The sequence below is a fragment of the Cyprinus carpio genome, chromosome B20 (assembly GCF_018340385.1).
Source record: "Cyprinus carpio isolate SPL01 chromosome B20, ASM1834038v1, whole genome shotgun sequence".
Taxonomy (NCBI): Eukaryota; Metazoa; Chordata; class Actinopteri; order Cypriniformes; family Cyprinidae; genus Cyprinus; species Cyprinus carpio.
The window spans coordinates 1,750,026-1,770,438 of record NC_056616.1 but is presented as its reverse complement, the minus strand read 5'-3'; the positions used below and the strand labels follow the sequence as shown (position 1 = coordinate 1,770,438).

The 20,413-nt window shown below is 34.5% G+C and overlaps 2 protein-coding genes across 3 annotated transcripts in view; one reads left to right on the top strand and one right to left on the bottom strand.

The window, feature by feature from the left end:
• Window positions 1-3,140: 3,140 nt before the first annotated feature.
• On the bottom strand, window positions 3,141-6,902 carry pnrc1 (proline-rich nuclear receptor coactivator 1). 2 transcript variants are annotated; one of them, XM_019126545.2, is made up of 2 exons: window positions 6,390-6,902; window positions 3,141-3,898 (listed from the first exon to the last, which is right to left on the bottom strand). In XM_019126545.2, exons 1-2 carry the CDS (start codon window positions 6,609-6,611, stop codon window positions 3,494-3,496), a joined length of 627 nt encoding a protein of 208 aa, XP_018982090.1. In that variant the 5' UTR covers window positions 6,612-6,902; the 3' UTR covers window positions 3,141-3,493. The 2 variants fall into 2 exon arrangements, with proteins under 2 accessions (XP_018982090.1, XP_018982089.1); XM_019126544.2 differs by having other exon boundaries at window positions 3,141-3,901; window positions 6,390-6,899.
• A 904-nt stretch (window positions 6,903-7,806) lies between these two features.
• LOC109100366 (mRNA-capping enzyme) overlaps window positions 7,807-20,413 on the top strand; it is a 100,378-nt gene continuing 87,771 nt past the window's right edge. The window contains exons 1-4 of the mRNA XM_042747406.1: window positions 7,807-8,192; window positions 8,842-8,951; window positions 10,328-10,431; window positions 11,382-11,470. Coding sequence (XP_042603340.1) covers window positions 8,129-8,192; window positions 8,842-8,951; window positions 10,328-10,431; window positions 11,382-11,470 — 367 coding nt within the window. The 5' untranslated portion in view covers window positions 7,807-8,128. The remainder of the gene's footprint in view (window positions 8,193-8,841; window positions 8,952-10,327; window positions 10,432-11,381; window positions 11,471-20,413) is intronic.

Sequence of the window (20,413 nt, the reverse complement as noted above, 5' to 3'; positions counted from 1 at the left end):
TAATATTAATAAACAGAAAAAACAAAACAGAGAAACCAGGCTCAGTCGGGGACCAGTTTTCTTCTAGCCTAAATGAGCGAACATGGTGTGATTTATGAATCTAGGATGCATCGCAAGTCAGATTTGTGGATGTTATTCATAAATTTTGCATTCATCTCCATTTGCTTGAAGATATTGGCTTTAGTTGGGAAAGGAGGACACTAATGTAAAGAATGTAACATGTTTTGAAATTGAGCATAATTCTGGACTAAGTAATTTGAAATCTTATATAATTATTCTATATTGATTTCAAATTTAAATGTAATTATTTTCTGAACTGCTTGTATGATTCTTCAGTTCTTCTTTTTTTTAATCAAATATTGCAGTGTTTATTATAAAATTATGTAACTTTGTTTCTTGCTGACTTTAATGATTAGGAGGCTGATTTGTCATTGTAATTTCACAAGTAAAATCACACATTAGTTATACTCCATAGACCGATAATGAACCTCTAGTCTCAAAACACACAAAAATGATGGGGCCAAAACTCTTTATTTCATCATGTGCGGAATAAAAAGATAAAAATGATTATTGTATCCACTTGTGTTTTCTTTTTGAACTGATGCAGATGATAACAAATAATGATGTTGAAAGGCAGTGAGAAAATTAGTTTTAAAGAATTTAAAATCAAGTGTAACATCCCAACACTAACACATGCAAAATTTACAGAACCCCGCACATGAAAAATAAAATAAAACTATATATATAACGTGTTAACCTGCCCAGCCCATATATATATATATATATATATATATATATATATATATATATCTATATATATATATATATATATATATATATATATATATGGGCTGGGCAGGTTAACGCGTTATTATCACATTTTATTATTATTATCATTACTATTATAAAAAGTCCTTTGCTCACTGGCTCTGAATACACATACAGACAAACCATGGGTCACAGGAGGGTGGGATGTTGATCACTACTGGCTTGGGATGAGCGTCATCACACATCTCAACCAATGACAGCATTTGGGGTGGGCCTAAGACTCACATGAGTGCTCATCCCGATTAAATTATTTAGGCTAAGCATCAACATTCACAAACCACTGTTCACTATTATTTTTGACAGGTTAGAATGCAACAAGCTTGTAATCACGACTTCATAAGTGAAATAGAAAGTTTCTGAAAGCACGCGAAGACAATGCGCACTGTGTCCTGCGAAGCACTCTGTTGTGTTGGGTCCCGCGATCGTGCAGGTCTCTACTCAGAAGGCCCCTGTTATAATGTTATGATCGAGGCTCTGGACTCTGAGCATAACTTGTTTTTCTATAACAAACTATCAAATATTTTCTATAAAAACGTCAATGCCCTGGCAGTGACAAATAGCTTTGGTTTTATTTTTAATTTGATTACATTGTCTAAAAACGTTAATGTCATGGCAGTGATAAATAACTTGAAGCCTACTAGGCTATGTAAAAAGAATACTGTGGTAAAAAATACATTATTTGTTTAAAGTGTTTGCAAACAAAATGTTATTGCACTTTTGTTCATATTGATGAAATGAAAAAAGTTGATATTTTTCCCATATTTCATGTGTGGGGCTCTTTATATTTTTGGTGTATTTTTTGTGTGGTTAATCTGTAAATTTTTGGTGTATTTTGATAAATTTAAATAAAAATTTTTCATTTGTAATTGATTGATTTAAGCAGTTGCTTATGGTCCATAGTGCTTCAATATAAGGTTAAAAAATAAAATAAAAAAAATAATACACACCACTTTCTTGTCATTAGCGGTCCAGTTCTTCATGGCGATTGTCTACAGTATGTGTTGACATGCCGCAGCTCTTGAGAATCTGCCCGACACTTTCTTAAATATCTCACACAATTTTCATTATTGTGCAAAACATTACACATACTGGAGTTACATGAATGTAAATACATCGTGATACCAATTATAAGCTTCAGTAACAAAACTAATGTGACTTTTCAGGTAAATTAACATGAAAAAATATACACAAATTCAGTGTCTCAGTGTTTTCACTTCCACATGTTGTCATATTTAAAGGGACAGTTCACTCAAAAATTTAACCCACTCAACCCTGTATGACTCTCTTTCTTCTGTGGAACATTTCAAGACATGTTTTTTTTTTCGTTTGTTTTTTTTTTTCCATACAGTGCAAGTCAATGGTAACCAAAACTGTTTGGTTATTAACATTCATCAGAGCATCATTTTTGTGTTCCACAGAAAAAAGTAAATCATACAGGTTTGGAAGGACATGAAGCAGGCTCAGTAAATAATAGGGCTGGGACAATAAATCGATGCAGAATCGATTCATGGATGGATTCTGAGATCTTCTCTCTGGAATCGACTCTGAGATTAGATTTTAACAGCAGATGGCGCTCTAATCTAGTAGGGCAATCTCGATTAGGCAAACGCTGCGATTGTCATGTGCATTTTGTCAGTGAAGCACGGTTCTGTGATTAGTAGTAAATCTCCATCTGAAGGCCAGAGAAACTCCAAATACGCCTCGCAGAAGAACTCCAGTAAGTCCCTATAGTGTCAACTGAATAAACAAAAAATTTAACTGCTTTCATTGATTCAGCGTGACTAATAAACACACAACTATGACAATATAGGATTTATCTGAGATCTTATTATAATTATTATTATAATTTTCATTATAATAAAGTATATAATAATGCAATGGCTTTATCACTGCTTAGAATATGATGAAATATGTTGCGTGCCTTATTCTATATAAGAAGCCACATCATCTCACAGAAGGATTTATTTCAAACACTCGTCTGGCGTTATGAAGTGAGTTTGGAGTAAAAACGTTATTAATTGTGATATTTTCACACGCTTTCAGATGGAGCAACATTTACTACAACCAGCCGTAGTTCACTGAGAAGCTACACAAACAGCTTTCATCATCACGGAACGATTTCTTCGATTTCATAATCGTGTGATTATATCGTCTGCGATTTATATTTTATTGCATAGCTTGTAAGAGATCTACAGCTCTGTGTAGTAAATACAGCTCCATCTGAAAGCATGTGATGGAGATGTTATACTGATTACAGAACCAGCTTTACTGACGAGATATGCATGACAATCACATTCGATTAATCGTGCAGCCCTATAATCTAGTTTTAATCTGCACACTCAAATGCTCATGATGGTTCATGTGTGTGATTTGGAAACAAGCAGAGAACGGCTGTTTCTAAAGCATGCAGCACCATCTGCTGTTCAAAACTAAGTTCAGAATCAACTCAAATAGAATTGCGATGCATTCAGAAAATTTCAGAATCTATGCCGAATTACGATTCACGATGCATTGATTTATTTTCCCAGCCCTAGTAAATAATTTCATTTTGGCCTGAACTATCCCTTTAACTCACATTAGCTTTCATAAACAACTGCAAAGTTCAATAGCTCTCGAAGGGGATGTTACCAGTCTGTATTATTTTCTGAAGTGTCCCAATATGAGCTCAGGGTTCTGCTTGGACCTTCAGCAGGGTTTTGAGGTGCACAGACATCTGTACGGCTGTATGCTGAAGAGCACCTTCTCCCACCCAATGGCTGGGCGGTTTGGGGAGGACGCTGGGCGAGGGCGGCTCGCTGAACTTTGCTCCTGCGTACGTCTTTTCTGCCTCCGATGAGAGCTCAGGAGGGCACACGCTCACCCTCCTGAGGCCCTCAGCAGTGCTCTTCCCCATGTGTGTGGGGGTCTCCTGTCTTTTGGGAAGCTGAGAGTCGTCGGATGAGTTTCTTTGCTTGCTCCACTGTCTCCGTTTGTTCAGGTTGTCAGTGGTTTTCTCAAGACGGCTCGAGTTGTGGACAGATGGTCTGCTGGGCTGGATTCCTCGTTCAACACTTTCAGTTTTTAACTTCAGCTGCTGAAGACAAACGGGAAACACTTAGGATCATGTAAGATGGTCAGACCACACTGCTGATGTTCTCTCTGGCCTCTACGTCTCACACTGTGACCAGAACGCCAAAACATGTGATCATTTCATTTGTGGTGTTTAGTAACGGATGAGTTCGCGACACTTCTTCATGAAGCTTTGAATCTTTTCAGAATCATTGGTTTTGAATCTAACTGACCAGGTAACATGATTTCAGCAAACATACTAGCTATGTTCCCATCCACCTATTTTTATGCGCATTTTGGAATATCGCATTATAAAAAATAAAATAAAATGCTGGATGGAAATGCCAAGATGCGCATAAAATCTAAAAATGCACATAAAAAAAACTTTTGAGTAGGATAAACTTTTTATCCAATAAGAAAAACGTGCATAAAGTACGATGGAAACACATTTACTGTGCGCAGTGAAAAAGTCATGTGACTTTGCGCTATGAGACAGGATAACTTGACTAGCAGTGGACCGATCTCGTTCTCAGCATCTATATGTTGTTATGGTCTGTCGTTATTGTCTTACACCACTGCGTTCCCAAACAGCAGCATCCACCTCAGAAAATATATCATATATTAGTGCCAGTTTAACAAGAAGTGACAATTTTGTTATCTTTAACTCATTGGATGGAAAAGTTTTGCGCAGAAGTTTGAATCTTTGGATGGAAACATAGCAACTGTTTCTTATCTAAAACTTTGAACCAGTAAGTAATCTATGTTCACAAAAGTTGAGCAGAATTTTCTATAAAATTCTTGTTGGTACACAAAATAAATGATATAAATAAAAAATGACATATTTTACAGATAATTTTAACTGAAAATTTCTCCAGGGAGCCTTTAGGTTTGAACATGGCCTTCAAAAAATACAGGTCAATTCATGAAAAATGTGTGACATTTATTTCACTTAATATCTTCATATTAACGAATCAAAACTTTTTGCCAGCACCATCCCTGGCTTCTGGTCTGCAAAATGTGAATGAAAATAATTATAGAAGGAAAAGAAAGAAGGATTCAGGTGAAAAAAAAAAAAAGTTTCTACCCCTTAGTGTTTCAGAGTAATGTAACAGTAGAAAATAATCATTTTAAAATTAAAATCTAAAAAACATGACATTCCTTATTTGATAAACCTATTTTAGCTTATTTTTGATGCAATGGCTGACTTTAGCTCAGAATGTCCTCACTGTATGCCCACACTTTGTGCAAATTATGGGAGTAAACTGTAAACAATCAGTATATAATAAATCTGGAGAGCAGAACACACATTTACAGCTCATTCAATCAAACAGATCAGGATTATTTGTAGTGCAATCTTCTAATTTGAAATGCTTTGTCTTCAGTCACCGGAAGTGCCTCCCTAAATCTAAAACACAGTACACTCATTAAGAAAAAGGTGTATAATCAGAAGACTTAAAGGCAGGGTAGGTGATTTGATTCAAAAACATTTTTTGAAAGTCTCTTCACATCCCGATAGCAATCACTAAGTGGTCTAAATGTATTTATAGCATCTGCAGAAGGTGTAGGATCATAAAATGTTTGTCCAATCATATTCCTCGGTCCGAGGGCTACGATAGGCTCTCTGTGCGCCCTGTTCACGCAGACATGATACGCCATCAGCGCGTTCATTACGCTATCATAAACCGAGCGAGAATGGAAGATGTAATTATTATAAGACGATGCGCTTTGTACTGTAAAGTTTTCTCACCGGTGAATGAGACATGAGGTAACCTGACAGTGTAGACGCGTCTCTCGTTAGCCTCTGGTCTGTCTGAGCCCGGTCATGTGTTTTGGAGGCGTGGCTTTGGAGAGTGATTTGCAGGGAGGGTGGGATCTTATGGTTTCAAAGCTAGCTTGATATCTCTGAAATCGCCTACCCTACCTTTAACAGAGTGGAAGGTGAAATTAACAGAGCAGTGGTTAAAGTAGAAGGAGTGTAGTTTTTTTACATGTTATTTTAAAACGCAGTTCTAACAAAAGCAATTCTGTTTCATAATCTACACAGTGCACAAGTCTTTTAAACTGTTCATTTGTCCACAGCTGGGTTGACATTTTGGTCTTCCAGTTTATATATTTTGTTAGACCGTCCTATCCTGATTACATAAAAAGTTATCTTAAAACTGTGTCTGATTTCCTACATTTTAAAAACAGCACAAATAGCATCTTTTGTGCTTCATAGTTCAGTCTCTCTTTGTGATGCTGAAGTGTCTGTCAGGATTCAAGAGCACATGGTGATGGTTTAACTTCCGGGATTCAAACCCACAAGCTTTCATTAATTTGCCCAGATCTTTAAACACTAAACTTAACCAACTCAATACTATTTACACTCAGATTATTAATTTAAAACACATAATAAACACATTAAACAACTAAGCACAGACTAAATAGATTTTTTATTTATTTATTTTTTCCAAGACAAAGAATGCCACTGAAATGCACAAAACCTGGTATAAGCAGGCAATAAAGCCCTTTACCTGTTTATTCGTGGCTGGTTTAGACTGAGCTGGTTTGAGCTCTTCATTGGTGGTTAAAGGAGGTTTAAAGCTGCTCTTGTTGATGTTGCCTGATGCTTTGTTGGGTGTATTGTGAACGTTTCGTCCTCTCTTCTTCAAGATCGCTTGCTTGGATCTGCTTATCTTCACTGTTTTATTTTCCACGCTGGATTCAACACGATGTCCAAAAGCATCGCCCAGCATGATATCAACTTCACTATCCAGACAACTTTTTTTTTAAATATATATATATCAAAGACGTCCGGATGTAAACAGACAGTGCTGGTGATGAAGAATGTGTGGAGCTCGGTCGGATCCCGAGGAGCGCAGAAGGTGACAGTCAAGGAGATTTTCTCAGTCCAGTGTTTTGATCCCTCTCTTCGCGAGCACTATTAAAATAATCGCATATAACGCGCTTCAGAGCAGAAACATCACCTTTTCTTTTTCTCGTCAATGGCTGTGCGCTGCAAACTGCGCATGCGCCATCTATTACATAACATTTGTTTGAAAACATTTGAGGACGTTATAATACATACCGCAAAGAATATAGAGAAATATAATGAATTATAGAGTAATAGTGAGTATAGACTATAGTCAATCATCTAGAAAGCTATAAACTGAAACAAATAGTTTCCCCAAATTAAATCTATCTATCTATCTATCTATCTATCTATCTATCTATCTATCTATCTATCTATCTATCTATCTATCTATCTATCTATCTATCTATCTATCGCTATGATTGTGTTTACATAAATATTGTTTACATAATACAATATTACGTCATATTACAATATGGTTGCAATAATACAACAATATTATTATTAATATACAATAATACACAAAACAAGTAAACACAAGAAACACACACACACAATAAAATAAGGTGCGCTAACATTTTCATAGTAACTGTAATTTAATTACACAATTTTTTTTTCTCAGTAACTGTAACAGATTGCATTTATCTAGCAAGTAAATTATGCAAATCTGGTATATTTTTAAAGCACAGTAAACTATTCTATAAAAATATAATTGCACTACTGTTATTTTGCATAGAATACATTGTAACAATACTTTTGCACACTCATCCAACTGTATTTATTACCACTGTTCTCACGTTGCTGCTGTTCATAATGTGTTTATATGATCCTACTTTGCTCTGTTCATAATGTACACACAATCCCAACATTGCATTCCTATTTATACTCTGCTCAATACTGTATATAGCAACTCCACTGTACATTCTGTTAAGCATAACTTCACTTACTCTGCACGTATATGCATATAAAACACTATATTCTTGCACTTCTGGTTAGATGCTCACTGCATTTCATTAGCGCTGTACTTATACTCTGCATAATGACAATAAAGTTGAATCTAATCTAATCTGCAGGTACTCAGCAGCACTGTCTGTCTGTGTGTCTGGTGTTTAGCGCCCCCTACTGGCCGCCTGCACTCCCTGCTGTCGGTTTGAGTGAGTGAAAGCACAGAACTGCGGAGCAACGTGGAGACTTTGTGTTTACTTCTGAGCCTGGTTTGAGAAGCGGACGCCTCATGGAGCTCATCTCGTGACTGCTGACCCCAGGAAGAGCTCTTAATAAGGCTGAGAGCCGCTAACAGTGCTGGGTTTGTGTGAACTGAAGGGCCCAGGCGAGCAGCGGGTCACCGAGGATCCTCCAGACCAGACTAGAGCTCGCTCTCTGCCTATATTAAGCGGGAGCATGTCTCAGACCGGAGCTCCTCCGCGATGGAAGAACTGTCCCAGAAGAGGACAACCTGTGGCTGGTGAGCATCTATCAGAGAGCTGACTAGCAGCCATTAGCCTCTGCTTGTTCATAGCGCTAACATTGCGCTGCTTCATATGCCAAAATAAACCAATGATAACTCAACCACGTGTGTTTTTAATTAGGAACATGTACGGCGACAGAGCAGATACAAGGACCTCTTTAAACTTGTTTTGTATGGTTTTAAATTGAGTGGCTAGCCAGATTAGCTTCGCTACACGTAGGTCAACACGAGTACGTCACTGGGTAAGAGGCGGGATTAACGCGTTACGTTCGGTCTCCTGATTTGCCGAGAGGCTGACGTCAGAGCGGGATTAACGAATCGTACTATGATGAGGGCGTAGTTTAGGAATATTAATGAGAAGACTCAATCTCGTTGGAGGCTGTGACCTAATTAATATTCATGAGGTCGGACTTCACCATAGTATGACTTGTAGTATGGTTTATTCTCTGTATAGTATGTTTAATGATTAATTTTTGCTTCTAAAATCAGATTGAAATATTATAGCCTATTTAAATAAAATTTAATACATGACTATCATTGTACTGTGGTACCTCAGCAATAGTCTTTGTAAATGTTTATTGTACCAAGTCATCATTGTGAGTGTTTATTAAGTTAAAGGACATGTCTTGATGATTTCTCTCTGCAGGCAAATTCCTGCCCATGAAAACCATGCTTGGACCACGCTATGATGATAAAGTCCCGGAGGAGAACAGGTTTCATCCGAGCATGCTGTCCAACTATCTCAAAAGCTTAAAGGTATATGGACATCCTCTTAAAGGGATAGTTCACCCAAAATGAAAAATTCTGTCATCATCCACACACCTATAAGTTGTTCCAAACTTCTTTTACTGAGCACAAAAGAAGCTATCTCGAAGAATGAGGGTAATCAAACAGTAGGTGGCAGCCACTGACTTCCATGGTGTGTGTATATATATATATACAGTGCTGGTGTTAGTTTTTGAAACATTACTATTTTTAATGTTTTTGAAAGAAGTTTCTTCTGCTCATCAAGCCTGCATTTATTTGATGAAAAATACAGAAAAAAAAACAGTAATATTGTGAAATATTTTACAACTTAAAAGAATAGTTTTGCTATTTGAATATACCTTAAAAAAAAATAATTTATTCGTGTGATGCAAAGCTGAATTTTCAGCATCATTACTCCAGCCTTCAGTGTCACATGTAACATCCAGTCTATCACATGATCATTTAGAAATCATTCTAATATTCTGATTTATTATGAGTGTTGGAAACAGTTCTGCTGTCTAATATATTTGATGAATAAAAGGTTAAAAAGAACTGCATTTTATTCAAAATAAAAAAAAATTCTAATAATATATATTCTAATAATATATTTTCTTTACTATCACTTTTTATCAATTTAACACATCCTTGCTGAATAAAGTATTGATTTTATTTAAAAAAAAAAAGAAAAGAAAAAAAAATGACTGACCCCAGATTACTGACCAGTAGTGTATATTGTTATTACAAAATATTTATATTTTGAAAACATAGCTTCTTTTTTTTTTTTTTTTACTTTTTATTCATCAAAGTATCCTAAAAAAGTATCACATGTTCTGAAAAAATATTAAGCAGCAGAACTGTTTCCCACTTTGATAATGAATCATCATATTAGAATGATTTCTAAAGGATCATGTGATAATGATCCTAAAAATTCAGCTTTACATCACAGAAATAAATGATAATTTAAAGTATAATAAATTTAAAAAACAATTATTTTAAATTGTAATAATATATCACAATATTACTGTTTTTTCTGTATTTTTGATCAAATAAATGCAGGCTTGATGAGCAGAAGAAACTTCTTTCAAAAACATTAAAAATAGTAATGTTATATATGTATATATATATATATATATATATATATATATATATATATATATATATATATATATATATATATATATAAATATATATAAATACTATGGAAGTCAATGGCTACCGTTAACTGTTTGGTTACCCTCATTCTTTAAAATATCTTCTGTAGTGTTCAACAAAAGAGAGAAACTTTGAAACAACTAGAGTTTAATTTCTGTGTAAACGATCCCTTTACACTGATTTGAGATGCTCTTCTGCCTGAGCCGTGTTAATGTGATGCTGACTGTCCGCAGGTGAAGATGGGTTTGCTGGTGGACCTGACGAACACCAGCCGCTTCTATGACCGAGCAGAGATAGAAAAAGAAGGAATCAAATACGTGAAACTTGCCTGCAAAGGGTATGTGACTTACAGAAACCGAATGCTGCGTTGCTTTTCTTGCAGTTGAAATGTTATCCGCTTGTTAAGTTGTTTCTGGGTCCGAGCCTCTACTCGTTTCAACTGAGAACAGTCTATTCATATCACACGTTTATGTTATGCTTTTAAAAACGCTACAGTACGCTACAGTCTTCGGTTTATGGCATCCTGGACACCAATATTTAAGTGATTCATAAAAGATGAATCACTGTTATTATGGAGATAAAGGTTAGGATCATGTCTTTTTTTTTTTAGTAGATTCAAGATTTTTATTCATCACATACACAATTATATAGAGCATATATAACCAGCAGTGAACTATCTAGTACTAACTAAACTAACTAGTACTATATAAATCACACTGTGAGTGTATATTAGCAACATTTGTTGTTTGCTTTTGGCTCTGATAGAGCGTTTGGACCTGGAAATGTATACATAATAAATATACACAGTACACACACATATATTATGTAAACAAAAACTTATTTTGGATGTGATTAATCGTACTAATGAAAATATATATTTATCAAATGATCTTTTTTATTTCTTCAGTGTAGGTAGCTGCTAATGATGCTCGATGATAATTGAAGACCTTGCTGGTTAGGGTTACAAGTATAAGTGCAGGGCATAAATATAAAATGACATAACATTGATCAGACAACACAGATGTTGTTCACTTGCTTAGACGTTAAACACAACCAATCTGACAGCGTGCTCTGAAAATAAATAAATAAACTGAGTAACTGCTGAGTGAATTTAGGGCCTGATATGCTTCAAGCGAAATGAAAGAGTGCACTGCTGTGATGAAATTTAGCACAAAATGTGGATTTTTACCCTTAAAAGAACTTTGTTGAGAGTATATTGGAGCATTAAAATCTGTATTTTCTTCTGTGTGAACGAGCACTTCATGTGGATGTGTTTGTCTCGTTCAGTCACGCCGAATGTCCCGCAGCAGAGACGACAGAGATGTTCATCAGGCTGTGCGAGCACTTCATAGAGAAGACGCCCACAGAGCTCATCGGTAAGACCAGCCAGCTCGCGTCTGACAGCTTTGCTTGATTTGTTGTTGTGTAGCACCTTGAACCCTGATGCCAGCAATAACTGTACGCTGTGTCCTGTCCACGCTGAAAGTCGTCCATATGACTTGTGTGCTGTATTCCACAAGAAACAAGTATTATTCAAATATAGTTGTGCATGTATGTTATATGTGGTTCTTGGTTTAAACACATGGCGGGTTTGAATATGTTGTGCTAAGCAACACGATTACGGCCAGCAGGAATATATTTAATATTTAATATGCAGTTATATGGACGCAGAATGCTGGACCAATGAGATCTGACTGTGAACAGGAATAGAAACCGAACCCACCAGCAAAATGTTCTGTTGCTTCTGGTTATCATTTGAAGAGTTTATTTGCAAAAACACATAACTCCATTTTTTAAAATGCTCAAAACTCATGTTTTTTATTATGTTATGTTTTTATTGTGTTAGTTTTATTGTGTTTTTTAACCTAATCAGAATTTTGATTGAGATTAATTGGGATGCACAATGAAAAAACATGATTTCTGAAAATTGTTAAAAATGGAGTTATCTGTTTTTGCAAATTAACTCTTCATTTGTTGATGTATCATATCACGTCTGAGGCGGAGACTTTTTATAGAAAATACTAATGCTGTCTAATGATTAATCACATCCAAAATAAAAGTTTTTGTTTGCATAATATATATGTGTGTACTTTGTATATTTATTATGTATATATAAATACACACAGTAAATATTTTACAGATATTTACATGTATATATTTATATTCATATAATTTATATCAATTATTAATATATTTATTATATAAACATATTTTTCTTAAATATATACATGCATGTGTGTGTATTTATATATACATAATAAATATACACAGTACACACATGTAATCAAAAACCTTTATTTTGGATGCGATTAATTATTTAACAGCACTAAAAAAAAAACAAAAAAAAAAACAGAAATGCAATTTTTCTTCTCGCAAAGAAAACATAAATGGATTTGGTTTTTAGTTATTGTAAATAAATTGAAATCACCAATGTATAAATAAAACCTCTTTTCATAAGTATCTTCTTACTAACTAAAATGAATCAAGTTTAATGAAAGTAAAGATTATATTACATGCAGTGTAATGCTCAGCATGTCCTGATGTACTGAGCGGTGACGATCACTCCTGTCCTGATAAATGAGGCATCATGGGAGCGAAGTGAAAGATGCAGACTTTGAGTCGCTGACACGCAGCAGTGAACTCTATGAATAATTCTTATCATTTCTGATTTGCAGCAAATAACTGTGATATGCAATATTAATGACATGCGTAAAGAGGTGCTGAGTATGACATCTGCAAACATTCATATTAAACTCAGATCAACGTGACTGTGTCAATAACAAGTGGAAGTCAAAACTTTATCGCGTAAATTAAATGAAATTATTTCGATACGTTATATCACAGCTCTGAAATCCACATACTGGTCAAAAGTTTGGGGTCAGTCCGATGTTTGATGTTTTTGACCTCTCATCTGTTGGATTCAATCGGTCAAAAATGCAGTGTAACAGTATTGTGAGATATTATTATCATTTAAAATAGCTGAATATTGTGCTGTGATCCAAGCTGGACTTCCAGCATCATGACTCCAGTCTTCAGTGTCACACGATCCTTCAGAAATCATTCTGATTTGCCGCTTAAGGAATATTTCTGATGTGAAAAACTGTTGTGCTGCTGAATATATTTTTTTATTATTGGAAATGGTGATAATTTTATTTTTCAGGATTCTTTGATGAGTGGAACGTTCAAAAGAACAGCATTTATTTGAAATCGAAACCTGTAGTAACATTATAAAACTCTTTTTTCTGTCCCTTTTCATCAATTGAATGCGTCCTTACTGAATAAAGCTATTCATTTCTTTCAAATATCTTACTAGTCCCCATTTTAATTGTTTTTGCCATGAAAATAGCCGAAGATGCTGACATGGCATTAAATAAATGTATACTACTACTACTAGAAATTCAAATATATCACTTTTAAAATATGTTTACATATTGAAGTATTTTTATTTTCCATTTTATGAACTAAACTTTGGCTTTTGTTTCGTACTGAGATCCTGATATACATACAGTACTGTTCCTCCTCTGATCAGCGAGAGAGAGTTTGTCCTGCTGGAGGCGCTCTTGAGTCGTGTGTTAATGCGCTGCCGAACGAGACGGAAGACATGAAAGGGATTGTTATCACCACGGCAACAGTGTGATTGACAGCTCAGGGAGCTCTAGATTACTGTTACTGCTCCTCTCTGATGATTAATCAGGTAACGTGACTGTCATTCTCTCCTTAACACAAAATAGATCTCAGATAAAGTTACATTAGCACTAAAAGGTTTTCAGTTTGTTTATTTTCATATAAAATTATGGCATGCAGTTGCATCAAACAATGGTATAAACATCATTCAATGTAAATTGTGATAATCTTAATTAATATTCGCAATAACAATTTCAAGGGAATAATCAACAATTATGATTTTTGTCATAATCTTATAGCCCTAGGTATGGAGTTGTTTAAATTTATGATTTTTGTCATAATCTTATAGCCCTACCTATGTCTTTTTCCTATTTTTGTTATTATATATATATAATGTATATGTATGGATATACTTCCTTCAAAAGCTTAGGGTCAGTAATTTTTTAATATTTTTATTAATATATAGCAAGGATGCATTAAATTGATCAAAAGTGAGATTTATAATGTTACTTATCATTTCTGTTTCAAGTAAATGTTGTTCTTTGTTGTTTGTGTAAATGTTCAAAATCATGGTTTACACAAAATGCTTTATTATTGTTTACACTAATAATAATAAATCATCATATCAGAATGATTTCTGAAGGATCACGTGATGCTGAAGACTGCAGTAATGATGCTGAAAATACAGTTTCAATCAATTGCAATATTACAATAAAAACTGTTTTCTTTTAAACTGTTATAATATTTCACAATATTTTACGTTTTTTGATCAAATAAATGCGGCTTTGATACACAGAAGAAACTTCTTTCAAGAACAAAACATCATATGCTAGTGACTCTCTGTTTCTGCGTCTGTCGTAGAAGCCTGTGCTGAATGAATGTCAGGTGGTTTATTCTTAGGAAGTTTTTTTATGTGTGGCGTGGTTTCATCAGTTGTAGGATGGTGTAGGTATTTCAGTGTCACATGACTCGTGAGGTGCAACGCTGGGGAAGAGTAGAGTACGCTTCAGTTAGCCATAAAAACGGTTTACAACACTAAACTATTGCCATGAACAACAGCTGCTAGGGTTGCTGTCAGATAATCAATACATCTGACAAAAATACTAATTGACTAATATGATATATCTGTTTCAAAGAGCCTTTTGCCCCACTTGTACACTCTTGTGCATTAATCCACTTGGAGGATATTGACAGTAATGCTAATTTTTTTGTGTAATTTTTTTATTTCATGGAACACTGTCATGGTGAACTCTTTATAAAGACTAATCATTGATGCTCCAGTGGCCTGAGAAAGTATTGAGCTGAGTTGAGCTGTGCTCTGTATCACATATCAGCCAAATATCAAATGCATGATGAATATCTTCCCATCTTTCCCATCTAAATATGTCATTTTTTTACAGAAAAAGATTTAAAGTCAAGTTCTGTTATTTGGTTCACCGTAAGTTACTATACCACACACGATAACTGATTGAATGATTTAGCATTGCAATGCATTATATGTAATTTTCTAGTATAATTCTGTCACATTTATGTTTTTAGAAGTAAAAGCTCCCAGAAGTGCATGACACATCACACATCATTATATTTTGTTAATTTTACTTTTTTCTTATTTTTGTTATCGGTTATGTACATTAGGGTGTTTATTTATTTATTTATTTTTGTTGTTATTTTTAGTTAATGTTTATTACATTATTCAGTGTCTTGTTTGTTTGCCATTTATATATTGCTGTTTGTATTTACCATTTTTTATGGTCAGGCCACTTGCGATGGACTATTTTAGTGTTATAATGGTTATTAGTAAGTTTTTATTTTTTTTTTAAGGTACAACACAAAATTTGATAGTTTAAGTAAAATGTATTACTAAATGAAATATAAAGAAATATAAAAAGAAATCTAAATGTAAAATATACAGACACCAAAAATATGCCACCCAGTGACGCCTGAACAGATTTTTTTTTTTTTTTTTTTTTTTTTTTTTTTTAACGATTTCTGGCAACCACAGCTCCCTGTTGTTTTAATCTTTATATATATATATATATACATATATATTTATATATTATGGTGCAGGGTCTGTGGTGATTATTCTGACCTTAATGCGAGACAGTTTCCATCCTGCCAGCTAATGGAAGATCACAACCCGTAATCCCCAGATCTGTTCCCTCAACCCTTTCAGTGCAGTTTAGTTGTGTTTGGTAGTTTTATCATGCCGCATCATGACGCTGCAAGCCAGACCCCCTCAGAGCTGCTGAAGTAGATCTTCCCATGTATAAATAACACTTCAGAAGTCGTCCATCAAAGCTCAGACATCAGTGCAGTCCAGCATCTGCGGAGTGGCTGTTTGCATCAGTGCAGCATTAAAGTTTTTGTTCAGTCACTACCTAATCTTTATTTTTGTATTGCCAGAGGACATAATCCCAGAAATACCCGATACGGCGGCATCCATGTGAGGCCGCTTTGATAAGAAAGCTCATTTAGTCGAGTCCTTGTGAGTATAAATGTGCTGGCTGATCAGCAGCTAACAGACCTGACGCTTGCTTGAGTCCACTTTTGAAAAAAACTCTCGGCTATGATTTACTAAAAAAGACTCTTTATCAGGTTATGAAGAAAATATATGAAATGAATTTCATCTAGATGAAAGAGCTGCTTCACTCCTGGGGGAATATATAGAGAAAATATGTTGAATGTGATGTATGTTTTGGTGTTATTGGAAACGTTTCATCAGTGCACGTTATTGCAAAGTGTTTGTCTTTGTAATTTTTCATCGAAATGTTATAACTCGCACTTCCTCTGAAATAACTCTTCTTTTAATCTAACCTTTCCTAGACTGTGTTGGCTGTTGGTTAATGTCCACCAGTAGATACATAGAGTTTATATGGATTTCTGCATAAATTGGTGATAAAACATTGTGTCTTGAGTCACAATTCTAAACATTCAGACAGTCTGCTCAAATAACAGACATTGTTTTTAATCTTTATTGAACACACTGTTCAACAGTTTGAACACTTACTGTTAAGAAGTTTACTTTTTAAAATGTTTGTTGAAGGAAATCGCTTCTGCCAACCAAGGATGCATTTATATTAGTGCTGTCAAATGATTAATCTCATCCAAAATAAAAGTTTTTGTTTACATAATATATGAGTGTGTACTGTGTATATTTATTATGTATATATAAATACACACACATGCATGTTTAGATTTCAGAAAACATTTGTTTATATATGTTTATATATGAAATATATTTATATTTATATATTTATATATATTTATATACATTTATATGTGTATACATGTAAATATTTTCAAAATATACACTGAATGTGTGTGTATTTATATATACATAATAAATATACACAGTACACGTACATATTTTGTTAACAAAAACTTTTTTTGGATGCGATTATTCGTTTGACAGCACTAGTTTATTTGATCAAAAATAAACTGAAAAAGTAGTAATACTGTGAAATATTATTAAAATTAAAAAAAAAAAAAATGATTATACTTGTAAAATGTTATTTTCAGCATCATTACTCCAGTCTTCAGTGTCACATGATCTTCAGAAATCATTCTAATATGATGATTTACTGCTCAAGAAACATTTCTGACTATTGTGCTGCACAATATTTAGTGGAAACTGCAACTTCTTTTTTATTCCTTCCTTCCTTCCTTCCTTTTTTCCTTTTTTTCTTTGTTTCTTTGGTGAATAGGAAGAACAATCTCTTTGATTTAATGCATCCTTGAGTGTGCATTAAAAATGCATAACAAAAACAACAACAACATCTTTTGAACGGAAGTGTAGCTATGTGAACCTTAGATTTAATCAATTATCGCCTGTCCTTTTGACAGCAATAACCTCCACCAAACATTTCCTGTAATTGCAGCTCAGACATTTACAACATTCAGGAGGACTTTTGCACCATTTCTTATTACAAACCATATCTTCTGCAATATTCTTTGGATAGAATTGCTCTCTTGAGCTCATGCCAAAACTGGGTTGAGGTCAGGGCCGTGACTCCAGAAGGTGTATTTTCTTCTGTTGGTTTTTATCCTGTCACGTCACTCAAATTCAGTCGATTTTACATTTGCCTCATAAATTTCCAGATGTATTTTCAAATTCATTATGTGTTCAATTAGGCTAAGACATGAAATTAAATTTGTTGATCAGTGCATGCAGGTAAATCCTAAGGGATCACATACTTGTTCCTGCAAAGGTAGCTGAGCTCTTCAAGCGTTGTTGAGTCTTTCACACTGCAGTGCAGGAAGCTGCGTGTCTGCAGAACACATTTGCATATCATTTTGTACAAGCTTTGTGTTTTTGTGTGCAATAGTTTGGGCTGTTCACAACCACTGACAGTGGGCTGAACGCAGCTCAAAGATTGATGACTGAACACACGCATTACAATTGATGGATGCTTTTTTATAAAGAATCACTCCATCATTGGGTCCATCCAGCCTTGACAGAGGCTACACACACACACACACACACACACACAAAACAGAACAGTACAACCTATCCAATATTGCATTTGGTTTTACCTGTAAAGCAGGGAGTTGAGAGACCGAGGCAGCGTTACTGACTAAAATACTAAAACATTGTAACATTTAGCTAAATAAAACTAAAAGTACAGCCAATAAAAAAAAAAAAAAACATGTTACATGTCAAAATATTTTTTTAAAAATTATATTTTGAGAAAAAAATATTAAAAAATTATATAAATTTTAGATTGTGGCAACATTTCTCATTTTCATTTAGTTTGACTTAATGTACTAAAATAAATATTATAATAAATATAAATATAATAAATATAAATATATATATATATATATATATATATACATATATATATATATATATATAATTAAGCAATGTTGGGTAGATTATTTAAAAAAAAGTAAATAATTTCTAGCTGCTGATTACATCTTCAACAGTGTAATTAGATTATTGTACTAAATACTCTCTCTGAAAAGTATTGCATTACTTTAATTCTTTAAAAGAAATAATACAAAATTGCGTGTTATTCTTCAACTGACCAAAGGACGGTATTTAAATGGAGGTTACACTAAAAACATATTCTTTTTAACATGAGATGTTAAATCCTGTTGTTTTATTCCAAATTGTTCTAAACAGTATTTAATTTAATTACATCAGAAGTATTAGAGTATCCCTTAATAATTAAATTCCAGTAATTAATTAATGCATTACACCCAACACTATATAATTGCTTCTTAATCATACTAAAACAAGACTGCTTGTATAAGAGTATGAGCCGTGTCTTTATTGTACATAGTGAGCAGTGATCAGGACCAGAGATGTTGCTTTACGTCTTTGGAAAACTGCAAGCCGGTGATTTCCTTTCGCCGCTGGTGGGTCAGATCACAGCGTACTGTCTGTGTTTATTTCCTCAGTCAGGTGTCATCAACACCTCTCTTATGTGGATAGGTAAGATAGTTTTTTAGGATGAGAATAACAGGACTGCATACATGAATCATGATCGATGCTGTCTGCACTGAACACAGCAGCCGCTCTAAAAGATCTGATCTTTCTGCGTCTATTTTGTCTGTATGTCAGAAATAGCATGGGGTTCATTTCCACAGCAGACAGCATCATTGATCCGAATGGGCTTTGTTTGCTTTGTCGCGACACCGGTGTAGACAGGCTAAATGTCATGAACTCCTTGTGCTTAACTCAAGCTTCATTTTTCAGTGTCTGTGGAAGCACATGCTTTTGCATTTCTCTATGCTGCTTTTCCATTGGTTTTCTACAGTAAGTAAACATGCTCTAGACAGATGTAACTGGCCGTTGCTTTCTCTCATCTCACATCTTTTGCAGCTTCTGAAAATGCACAGATCAAGTTAATGCACAGATCAAGCGCGGCTGACACAGAAGACCGTACGCCGCCTGCATTCAGCTCAGATTTGTCAAAATGGCGCTAGGTTGATTTGGAGAGACACAGAGGAGAGGAATTGTTGAATAAAGTCATTATTTTTGTTTTCTTTGTGTGCAAAAAGTATTCTCGTCGCTTCATAACGTTATGGTTGAATCACTGATGGCAGATGGACTATTCTGACAATGCTTTTCATACTTTCCTGGACCTTGACACTGTTATTTATTTGTCAGTCTATGGGACAGTCTCAAGCCTCCCTGTTTTCATCCAAAATATCTTAAATTGTGTTCCGAAGACGAACAAAGCTTTTACGGGTTTGGAACGACATGGGGGTAAGAGAATAATGACAACAATTTCATTGTGGGGTGGAGTATTTCTTTAAAATCAAGTTAATATGCGGTGCAATTTTTTTTTTTTTTTTTAACTCCACTGCTCAAGTTTTTAATGCAATAACATGTTGGCATTGAACATTAGGAAATCAGTATCGGTCAACCACTAGATATTTTTCACTGATACGTTTATCTACAAAAGTAAAATCCACTGAACTGTAGGAGGCTCACAAAAATACACAAAACTGCATAGAGTTGCTTTCATTTTTGTTTTTCATCATGTTTATCGTCAGGTCCAGTATATTGCGGCTCTACTACTATGTGTGTTATATGGACGACTTTGGCCTTTGCATCTCGCTGTTTTGCATCACTCTGTGATTATTACCCTGTTGCAAAAGCGGCAAACTCCAAACAAAAGGCCAGCTCTGTGAAAGAAACGCTTGGGAAGCACGTCTCTTCACACTTCCTGCTGATGACTGTAATT

Coding starts and splice junctions, on each gene's coding strand:
- pnrc1 (XM_019126544.2), bottom strand. CDS start 6,611: ATGCTGGGCGATGCTTTTGGACATCGTGTTGAATCCAGCGTGGAAAAT. Junction 3,902..6,389: donor AACCAGCCACGAATAAACAG/GTAAAGGGCTTT, acceptor GTTTGTCTTCAG/CAGCTGAAGTTAAAAACTGA.